Source organism: Sinocyclocheilus rhinocerous, unplaced genomic scaffold (assembly GCF_001515625.1).
Source record: "Sinocyclocheilus rhinocerous isolate Xijiao unplaced genomic scaffold, SAMN03320098_v1.1 scaffold2889, whole genome shotgun sequence".
NCBI classification, from domain to species: Eukaryota; Metazoa; Chordata; class Actinopteri; order Cypriniformes; family Cyprinidae; genus Sinocyclocheilus; species Sinocyclocheilus rhinocerous.
In genome coordinates, this window is record NW_015656156.1 from 342526 (window position 1) to 354563 (window position 12038).

The window sequence follows — 12038 nt, forward strand, 5'->3', positions numbered from 1 at the left end:
ACGATGTAATTCTATAATGATTGAGTGAACTTTTGCCGGCTAGATACTCTTATCTAGAAAAGAAACAAAACACATGTGAATTGTGTTAATTTAGAGGCAATACAATATTCTGAGAAAGCCAACACTAATTCATAATTGCAATATCAGAATCCTCTGGGTAAAACCGAAGGTATTTTTGGTCTTTGCTTTTGAAAAAAAATAAAAAATTTCAAGAGATTCTGTGGAATACTTAGAATTCTGAAAGATGTTGGAATGTCTGTCTCAGAATGAAAATTCAAAGAGAATACACCAATCTCCTTCCATTTTCTCCAGACTGTCATTTTTACCCTCTCAGAGAGTATGACTGAAGCATTAGAACATATAGTTTTCTTGCCGAGGTGAAATATTGAAATTTCTGGGACATGCATAATGGCCTGAAATGAAACATTTGTCAAAATAATGTATGTAAAGCATAAAAAAAAAGAGACTGAACCGTGACTTTCACATCCTGGAAAAGCAGAAGCGTGCTAAGCTACAACAGTCTCTTTCAAATTACAGATAGAACTGTGTGGTGAAACATTGCAGGCTTCTCAGTGGACACTATGTTTGCTGTTAGACATTCCAAAAGTGTTTTCACTCAGTCTCCACTGTTACTTATGAGCACATTATTTCTCCCTCAGTGGGATATAATGTGGAATGATATGTTGTCCTTGTCGTCTCTCATTTGATAAATGCTCCATCCTCGGCTAATGGAAGATTTCTCAGAGCTTCAATACACCATAAAACTTCTGGGAAGCTCTTACAACTGTATAACCTTGAGTGGGATTAAAACATCCAGACATTCACCCTTCAGTATTATATATGCAACGATGGATCAGCTTCACTTCAGCTAATTGCTAGCACAATTGCTTCTAATTATATCAATGCCTCATCAGTTTGACTGGGCCTTGATTAGTAAAACCTGATGGAAAGCCTTTAAAATTAATTCTCATATCGTCAATTCTCAAACATCTAAATTGGATAATGAAGTGTGCTAAAAAGTCCAATCATGATTGTTTCATCAGCAATTATGAAACTATAAAAACTGAATATGATAATCCTGTTTATAAGGATGTGAACCCATGACCTTCTGAGTGTGCTTATGGTAAACATTTACCCACTTTGTCATGTATATATTTGTCTTTCACAGAACTAATAAATGTGTGAAATCACAATGTTTGACAATGTAATGAAAAGCTTTATTTATTAAAAAATCCTTTAAAAAGTATTTTGAGGCCATATGTATAATACATAGATTTATAAATACTTATTAAAGCAGAATATCACATATGTAGTACTTGTAAAGTAAAAATATCTGGTACATCTACTTTGGAGAGAAAAAAAAAAAATATATATAAATTATTTGTATTTACGCTAAATATTTATTTATACATATAGTTTGTGAATTATAGTTTCTGGAAGGATGCACGAAGAGGTAAAATGCATTTGAGTGTATTGATTTTTTCTTTATACTCAAGTGTGAATAGATTGCCACCTAGTGGAGGTGTTTGGATGTTATGGATGGAAAAGAACACTTTTGACTAGTCTTTTTAATTTCACTAATTTATTGGAAAATATATTTACAAAGAGACCATGAGTGAATATACCATTTTAACTATATAGCACTTTATAAAGAGTTAAGCAAATTTTGATGGCATGAAATATCATTGGCACAATGTATTAAAGGTATTTCCATTTTCCATCTTCAGTGGAATGCTGCTCTATGTTAAAAAGACACCTGTGTGCAAGGCATGATAATCTGTTTCCAACTGTAGTCAAATATAAACAGGAGTTAAACAATGAAGTTTATCAATAAAAACCACAAGAACAAGTGGTTTGGTCCTTTGAATTGGAATGAAGCACATGGATTCTGTTGTTTGTTTGGACGTGGAGTTTTTGAGTCAGATTGAAGACTGTAGGACTGGGGCCTTTGGGTGCATCTAAAATCACTAACTGCTTGAGTCGAGGCAGATGCTGAAGTTGAAGAAACTCTGATTCTGGAACATTATGGTGTCTGAAAGAGAGAAGCTGATTAGAATGAAAGTAACTGAGGTCAGACACACATACAAAGCAGTGTGTGTTTACTCATTCTGACATAATATATTTAGAATTCATGACAAATAACTCACCTCACTTTCAGGATTTGCAGCTTTGGGAAAATCTGGGGCATTTCTGTGATTACATCACAGATGTCATGACAACGCAAGTCCAAGTGGAGGTGAAGGAGATCCGGCACCTGCTCTCCCATGATCCTGACAGACTCCAACTCAGCCTTCACTCCCATGAGAGACAACCGCTGCACAGTCCTGGGAATCGAGTCAGCGTAGGCTCTGAGAGAGTATCCTACTAGAAAATACAACAAAATGAGGGATTCATTGCCTAAAAATCGGTTCTGAATTGAAGAGTCTTCGGCTGATGATACACAGGGCAACTTTTTTTTCCCTAATAAAGCGATATTGCTTAGGCACTTTCCCATTGAGAATGGATAACAAATGTCTATCTGGATATTTTAGATCGATCATGGGCCCTGTGTCTCACCTGGTTGCCCATTGAAGGCAACATTTCCCAAAGTTGCACAGTGCATCATCAGCCTTATCTTCCTTAAGATGCTTGTCTTAATCATCCAAACGTTCTGAAACAGAAACTAGGGATGTCAAAAGAATAAAACCAATGGTAACACTTAACAATATTGTTAAGTGTGTTTGTTAACATTTGTTAGTTAACGACATAAGCTAACATGAAATAACAGTAAACAATACTCTGAAAGCATTTTGTTAATCTTATTAGTTCATTTTAACATTTACTAATGTATTATTAAAATCAAAAGTGGCATCTGTCCATGTTATAAACACTGAAGATAATAAATACTGTAATTTATTGCTCATTGTTAGTTAATATTAATGCATTAATTAGCATGAACTAATGACCTTATTGTAAAGTGCTACTCAAACAATGAAATAACAACAAAATTATTTAATGCAATAATAAATATTATTATTAATATGTTCAAATTTCATATGACTGCTATTTTTTAATAATAATAATTATTATTATTATTATTATCATCATTATTCTGTTGGTCTCAAGTATGGAATGTTTTGTTGGTATTTTAATCATTACATTAATTTATCTTACGGCATATTTACTGATGTTCCCCTGTTGAAGACCCCTTTTTAAACTTTTCCAAGGCACAGTTTGTTGCAAGACTTTTGTCGTTGCCTTTTGAACAACAATAGACTTGATTTTCCTTTGACAAAGAGTTTTCCAGAAATGTGAGTCGTAGAGCTTGTGGAGGACGATAACGCTGTCTTTCCATAAGGACCAGTGCTCGATCAGTCTCTTAAAGTACGTGCAGCTTAAACGAACATTTAATTTGTCGCGATCCGAGAGAAATCCAAACACATGGATCCAAATTTCATCCGGTAACGTTAGTTGAATCTTGGACATCGTCTCCTTTGACAAACGACGAAATGTTGACTGCACACGTATTTCCTAACATTTTTACTTCATTCTTATACACAACTCATTTGGTATTCTCTCCAAGTTCATATTTTCGACACACGTGCGAATTGCGAAATACGAACCGTAGCGAAGCGTGCGCGAGTCGTTATTTTGAGTCGGATCTTTTCAAGGAATCAGTTGAACCGGTTCACAATACCGTTCTGAAAGATTCATTCGCATTGAAAAGCTTGAATGTCGAAAGAACATTATTTTACTACTGTAGAAGTAGACATGTTCATATCCGAAATATAATTAAAGAGGTGTCTTTTAACTTCTCCAGCATGTGCATATTTACATCATTGTAAATTCAAACGGATAAATTCAAACTGATACCTTGAAACTTTATGCCATTGCACTAACTCTGTTACATTTTGTCAGTTTTTGTTACTTTATTGCTATGTGACAGTAGCCATCATTTTTTAAATTTAGAACTTTTTTTTTATTTTTTTATTAGAGTTGCATTTAACAAATAACATTTATTAAAACAAGCAAATATTTTGGGCAAGAGTTGTGAAGTAATTTTAATATTGTTCTAAATGACTTTGTGTCATGGCTGGGACTTAACTGGGTAGCATGGGATTACAATAAACGACACATTTAATAAATCATAATCGGTATAATAAACAGCAGTATGTTACGCGATGCCTTTTTTGAGGTCAAATAATCACGGAACTGTTTTTAAACCAATTCGTTGAAACGAACTGTCCGAAAGAACCGAGTCACTGAAATGAACCACTCACTTCCTAGTAGCGTTATTGACGGAAGTGACGCAGTCCTTACGTGACACGAGACGTTAGCCGCGCTTTATCCGGGAAAATTCAAACGAGTTTACATGGTAAGCGAGTAGTTTTTAGAAATTATAGGCCCTAAAGTCACTTAACCAACTATATATTATGTGAACTTTGCTTCACTCACTGATATGTAATCGATCATTTTACACGGGGTTTGTCGACGGTTAAGTGTGCACGGGGTTGTTTTCGTTTTAACTCTAACGTTAGTAGTTTACAGCCAAACTACCGTTAATTTTGAATTTAGACAAGTGTTTATGGTTTAAATCGATTAAGATATTTATTTTATTACTGATGTTGCTTGTCAGCGAAAGCTTTATATATATATATATATATATATATATATATAAAGCGTCTAATTTTATAGACTAAAGACAATATTTATAGACGAATCAATCTCCACTTTTTAGCTTCTTTTGTTAATTAGATTTTTCCCCTTTGCATATTATAGGATTTTGATGAGAACATGGACCACTGTGGGGCTGTAAACATTTAGTTTGTCTTTCCTCTAATACAATAATGTATAATCCACTACAAGACTATTTCATTGCTCCTGAAGCCCCTGAGCTTGGTGACATGATCACACCAGTCAAAATCATACCTAAAGTAGCTCACAATTGGACAACTGGGTCAGGCAGAAAGATTTCAAACCGAGATGTGTTGGTGATGAACTCCACTGCACAGAATGCTGAAGAAAATAACCCAAATATCCCCTGTGAGATCAGCAGCATCAATGCCACAGTGGAGGTCGCCCCTCAAGACAAAGCTGACCTGATGCTGAAGAGATGCACTGAGACGCCGGCAAAGATTTTTGCAAGAATGAAGGCAAAAGTTCAGAGACAAAACTCTGCAGGGCATGGGGCAGCCTCTGATCATGTTGGAAACCAAGAGATTTGTGGCAGTATCCCCTCGAACCCTGTAACGCAGTACTCACAAAAGAATAACGCAAGCCAGGAGACCTATGTGTTAGCCCTCTCTCCTCCACAGTCACCGGGAGGAGATGCACAGCCTGGAGAAATAGATTTACCACAAGATAGTAATTCCATCAATCTTCATAAAGTGCCTGGAAGACAACATGAAACCTTTAATATGGAGTCAGAGTCGTTTATTGGTGAGTTCTCCTTATTTTTTTCCCCCAGATGTCATACATAATGATGACTTCTAGAAATGAATTCTACTAATTTCACTTTTCTTTTTCTAGAGCCATATGTTTTACTTGAGAACATACCTGAGGAGATGTTATCGGAGATGAAAGCAAGGCAAAAGCAAATGCCGGAGGATCTTTCTAAAAGAAACAGACGTATGATTTTAATGGTTTATTTTAGTAATTGCTGTTGTTTGGCATTTTAGGACAGTTGTATTCAGTACGACCTGATTAATTTATAAAAATTTCGTGTAACCAAAGAGCCTCCTGTGCTGTTGGACAAGGTGGTTCCTGATGAGACATTAGCCCAGCTTCCACGGAAACCCATCACTTATGTCAGCAGTTCAAAGGACAGAAATAGAGGTATGATGTTTAATTTTACCGTGTTACTCACAAAATTAGAATTCTTCTTCTGTCACCAAGACAAATTCTATGTGTGGGAAAAGATATTTGGCAATAAGTATAATTCTGATTTTTACCAAAAATTGGGTTACACATTTACTGTGATCTAAATAATAAAGCAAAGAACAATATGACACTGATCATAACACATTAGCTCTGTGTAATTTGATTGCAGGTGGTGTTGTTTTTGGTGAGAGGAGCATTTCCGTAGAAAAGGAAAATGAAGGAAACCTCCAAATAGACACGTCCAGTAGACCTGAGTCTGATCCGTTTGGCCAGTCGGAGTGCTCAGAAGTGGTCCCTGGACTCGCTCAGCCCCCTCATAATCTACTGGAGGATCCTCTACTACAGCTCTCTCCTCGGTTGTTGATCCCACGAAAGAAAGTGTCTGTGTTTCAGTCAAAACAGCAAGCTAGACAAGCGGACATAGCTCTAGATGAGGAAACAAATGTAAGTTTAAAAAACAACAGCTTTTGTTTCTTAATGATTTTTAAAATCATTGACAAAATGCAAAAACACGATTTGGTGATTTTATATTTTGTAATTGTGATCTGTATTTCAGCATTTGTAGTTAGTACATTGTTTTGTCTTGTAGGTGAGAGGGATTCATTTAAGAGACTGGGTTTTGAAACTGTTCAACAAAGACCTTGTGGTTGATGGTATTCGCGTGTAAGATATTTGCTTCCTACCCCTTTTTTCTTGTATATCTTAAAGACTTGTCATAGTGTCTGCGCTGCATGTAAAATGTATTACATTACAGCATTATGCTTTTTCATTAATCGTCTGTGAAGCTGTTTTATGTAGCTCTAAAATGGTTTTGCTTGATACATACAGAGATACTATGATACCTTGGCACAGCAGTTTTATCTCTGAAAGAATCTCAAGTAATGTTCTCAAGACGTCATCTGGCAGAACCTACGTCCTCATTGGGAAAATGGCCAAACATCCCAATTCATGTAAGATAATGCTTTTTAAATCAGTTTGCATTACTTAGATTGTGTTTATTTAATTTTTACAGTTTTGTTTCGACCCTTACAGCATTTCCATCATGGTTTTTGAAGAAATTTCTCTTTGGGTTTCCAAAAATGTGGAAGGAGTACCTGGATCAGTTTTTGAGTTGTCATATGGGGTAAGTTGCCTCAACTCTGTTATTATGTTATTTATCAAATTATAAAAAGAAATTCTACATTTCATTAAATTGTTTCGCCGCCTCTTTTTTTAGACCACAAAAAAATCAGGATGACAATGTGAAACCTTCCAAAACTAAAAATCAACAGGCCTCTAAAAATTCAACATCCAAACATTCCAAGATTCAGAGCGTTGTAACCTGTGAGTATAACATTTTAGCATTAACTGTGACATTTCAATAATTTAGACAAATCACAAATCTGTCTGAATGTTTTGTTACGGAATCAGTCATAATTATTTGATTCATTTATTGTCTAGTTGGTTATATGTTATTAGTGTCGGTATCAAGAATGTTTGGAATCCCAGTTCAAATATTTTTTTATAAAACGGATGGTTCCGGTCCTTGATTCTGAGGTTGAGCCAAGTTCGAAGCTGTTGTAAATTACTCTACAAACATACACCTTTGTTAACATTTGTGTGTGGCTCGGCAACCACTTTGTTTGAACCACAACCGTTTCTTAGGAGCTACATTGTTTAGCGGAAGAATAATGTTTTTATTAATATCATTACACTTTATTTGCTCTGTTTTATTTTGTGAAACCTTACTACGTGTATGGAATAACCGTTTTATAAAAGTAATAAGCCCCGTAAAGTCGTGGTTTACAATGAATTTATAACAGCTAAGGGGGTTTCGCGTTGTGCCTAACAATGCCCCTTAGCTGTTATAAATTCACTGTAAACCACGGCTTCTTGGGGCTTATTGCTTTAGTTTAAACTAATACAAAAATTCTTAAAATGGATAGAATTTCAAGGCCTTGCATCAGTTTATAGTCTTTTTTGCTTTGCTGTTCCTTACACCCTCCAATGATTTAAGATATTGACAAAGCTCAAATTTAAATTTTATAAAACTAGGTGTATTTTTTGCCCATCGACATTCATGAATGTGATATTTCCCTAAGATAATAAATTAAGAACAAAACAATTTTTATTTTCTAAAAGCTTATCATAAAAAATACAATATTTTTGTCCTCCAAAGTAATGTCAGTTCCAGAGATCTCCTTAAAAAAGACCTCAAAAAAAAAAAAAGGTGACAAATAGTCTCATCATTCAAATTACAAAACTGACATTTCAAATCAATACCATTCTTAAATCTTTTTATAACCTGATTTACTGGGTAAATAAGATGGATAATTTTAAATGAAACCTCGTGAATCTTATTGACACAATAAGATTATCTCCTGGAAACCAAAAATGCCTGCACTTAATGTCCCGAAAGCGTGAATTCCAGAAACTTTTAGCTGGGGGTATCCTAAGTGAATGACAAATATGTCTAAGAAAATTATTATTGCATTTTTAATCAACAATATTTATACCATCTAACCTTAAACTAAAATCAATAGTTACATCCAAATCAACAGCATTAGCACCACGCAACAACTGAAGGAGACCAGAAGGCCACGGCTTCTTGGGGCTTATTGCTTTAGTTTAAACTCTGTTCATCCCCATAGGTTTGAAACTGTCACACTAATATATTTAATTTTTTTGTGTTACAGCTCCCATCACTCCCACTGACAGCGTTCAGCAGGGCAGTGCAAAAGTTTCCCGCAGTGGCCGACTCATCAAAGCTCCACTGGAATACTGGAAAGGAGGGAGGATTGTTATGGACTCTGACATGAATGTCACTGTCCATGAGGACTACTCTACCTCAATGCTGTCCACGGTACTCTTCTCATTTCATTCAGCACTACAAACAATGTCTTTGATCTCTAGTGGCATTTATGGGGACTTTTTATATTGTTATGGAGCAGGTGGGCCATTTCTTAAATTTGATGTTCTTTTTCTTTCCAGCCAAAGAAGCCAGTAACAATAGCAACATCACAAATCACAGAGGAACAATCATCCAGGCCTGAAACTCTGGGAAGAGGTGTGCATTGATAACATACATTTGTTTTAAAGTGAGTTTGTTTTTCATTGTAAATTTTCATATTTACTTGTTTTACAAAAGGGAGGCGTAACGCATCTAGCAGTGAAGATGAATTGTCAGTGCCAATGAGGAGGATCAAACAGCGTTCCAAACCCCAAAGAAAGGTCCAGAGCAATCCACCTCTAATTGAGAGCACAACACTGAATAAACCTCCAAGAGCTCAGAAAGGACCCCTGGTTATGGCCCTCAACTCTAACTTGGGTCATGGCGTAAAACAAAAAGCTAGTCGACCTCAAAGAGCCTCTCTGAGAAAGCAACAGTCAAGAGGAGAGGAAAACGCAATGGGTTCAGAGTCAGAAATGATGGAGAACACAAAGGTTGATTCAGTGAATGGTCATTTCTCACCTAGGGATGGATCAATGTCATATGATGAGCAGGAAACAGGCTCTGAGAATGATCTGAAGACAAAGCACAATAACAAGTCTTCCCAAAAGCAAATTCAGGATGAACCACAATCCATGCCACACGACAGCAGGTCCTTACGCCGAAGCACTCTGATATACTCCAAAGCCCAGTGCTCTACTGACTCAAACAGCTCATTTGCATCTCCAGACCCTCCAAAAAGGCAAAGAGGAAAAGGGTCCACAGACCATAAACAGCTAACAAAACCTCATAAGACTGAGACCTCTGTGGTGAAAAACTCTACCAGTCATAAGGAACAAAATGAACAGGACTCAGTGAGAGTTTTACGTAGACCTAAAAAGACCTCTCAGAGAAATTCAGATGTTTTGGTAGGAGATTCTATTGATTTTCCCACTGATGATGATGATGAAGAGAGAAGGCGACACGACAAGAAGCCTGCAGGCCAACAGCTAACAAAACCTCATAAGACTGAGACCTCTGTGGAGCAAGACTCTACCAGTCATAAGGAACAAAATGAACAGGACTCAGTGAGACGTTCACGTAGACCAAAAAAGATTTTGCAGAGAAACTCAGATGATGTTTTGGTCGGAGATTCTATTGATTTTCCCACAGATGATGATGACGACAAAGAGAGAAGGCGACACGACAAGAAGCCTGCACGTACATTATTGTTGAAGAGGACAAGACCGAGGAAAGCTAAATCTGAACTTAAAACAAATGGACACCTTGCGTCCTCAGAGGACATGCATTCTGAGCACTCAGAGGGTGAGGAAAGTGTTCAACATGCTGTTTCAAATAACAGAAGATCAAAGAAATCTGAAACAGGAAAAGCAAACACTAGGAGCAAAAAGCCACACACAGAAAACAGCAATATGAATGAACAAGATGAGCTATTGGATGGAAAATGGACTGAAGAAGAGCTACAAAAACTACACGAGTAAGCTTTAATCTTGAATGCCATTTTATTTTATATACCGTATATATATATTTATTTATTAATTTTTTTAGATTTAAGTTGTTTTTTTTACAGTTGAAAGAAATTCTGGTCATTATTTTACAAATTCACATCATTCCTTTGGATGCATGAAATGTAGATGGATCATGATAGTACTGTGTATCTCTCTGGATAGGGCTGTCAACTCATTGCCCAAGCACAAGAGTGGTTACTGGGCAAAAGTTGCGTATATTGTCGGCACTCGTTCGGCTGAAGAGTGTCAGGAACAGTATAATTCCAATCTGAAGACCAACAAAAGACCCAGAATAAGAGCTCAGAAAGCAGCAGCAACTGAAGAGTCAGGTATAATTTGAAGGGTTATTACAATTTTTACAAATTGTCAAAGTTTTCAAATGCAAATTCATGCATTTGAAAAAAAAAAAAAAGTCTTGTTTTTTCTCACAGGAAAGGAAATAGTTGAAATAACTGCTAAAGCTGGAACACTTAAAAGGAGACAGCAGATGAGGCATTTCTTGGACCACATGCCCAAAGATAACCATGATGACGTCTTTGCCAACTCGCCAATGCACAATAAACAAATCAAGGTGCTTTGCTGTTGATTGATTTGGACATGCACTGAACTAGATTCTTCATGAACTGCACATGCAGACCTGATGAAGCCCCCTGTCTGAATGATACCATATCCTGTCTATACCCTACGAAAATCTAACTTGACGTTGTCTTTTGAAGTTGCCTGTACTTGCTTCAAATGGAGATGGAGATTTCAGCCTGCTTCAGAACCATCAGACGCCGAGTTCTAGCACTTCTACTGCTGCTAAAACCCCTCAGTGTCTGCACATCAGCCCAGGAATGCTGGGATCCATCAACAAGTACGCTTTCATCTCGACTGCCAAAGCTATATTTAGTGGGCGGATGCTGAGTGCACTCATCAGGCTTATTGCCTCATTTTAAAAATGTTTCAGAAATGCAGATGTCTAATTTGGATCTTTGTATAAACCATTCATATTTTTGTTTATTTTAAGGAATAACATGGACAAGTACATTTACCATCTTCAGAAGAACCAGAAGGGACGGAAACAGGGCAAAAAGGCTGCCCCAATGGTAACAGTCTCAAAATCCTGCTTATCTTTAATCTTGTTCCCATAAGTGATCCAACTGTTTTATTTTTCTCCCTATTAAAATGATGCAATATTTTTCTTGTGCAGGACAAGCTTATACCAACTCCAGTAGTAAAGAAGACGCTTAAGAGATGTGTTGGTATGCACATTTTGGTAACTCAAACATGCTACTGTGCATTGAGTTGAAAAATATGTTGTTTATTAATGTTACTCTTTTTTTTCTTTTTTTTTTCTTCGTTCCATCACCACTGCGTTTTTAACAGCTGAAGATGAAGACTTTGTGGTGTGGAACATGCTGTCAGATAAAGATATCCCATCCAGAGATGATGACACTGATGAGGAGGACGATTATTTTATGGAGTACTGCTGAGTTTCACTAAATTTCAGTGCTGTTAATCACATTATTTTACAATATTTTAGCTTCCACTTTTCCAGTTTTTAAGTGTGTTTTGGTTTGTCAAACACCAGTGCTCATGAAATGTTTGCTAGCTATATCTAACAAAACATCTCAAATGAAGATTTGTAATTTGCTTTGTTTGGCCAGTTCTTCTACAATGCAGTGTTTATCTGTGAGTTGTGTGTGTATATATATATATATATATATATATATATATATATATATATATATATATATATT

At 36.2% G+C, this 12038-nt stretch overlaps 1 protein-coding gene across 1 annotated transcript; it reads left to right on the forward strand.

Moving 5' to 3' along the window:
• Window positions 1–4287: 4287 nt before the first annotated feature.
• Window positions 4288–11989, forward strand: LOC107719531 (mis18-binding protein 1-like). The gene is made up of 18 exons (XM_016526953.1): window positions 4288–4354; window positions 4759–5418; window positions 5509–5607; window positions 5713–5814; window positions 6029–6303; window positions 6449–6522; window positions 6688–6809; window positions 6892–6982; window positions 7076–7182; window positions 8535–8701; window positions 8830–8905; window positions 8987–10265; window positions 10459–10625; window positions 10728–10867; window positions 11013–11152; window positions 11306–11384; window positions 11489–11540; window positions 11665–11989. Exons 2-18 carry the CDS (start codon window positions 4827–4829, stop codon window positions 11769–11771), a joined length of 3669 nt encoding a protein of 1222 aa, XP_016382439.1. The 5' UTR covers window positions 4288–4354; window positions 4759–4826; the 3' UTR covers window positions 11772–11989.
• The last annotated feature ends 49 nt before the right edge of the window (window positions 11990–12038 follow it).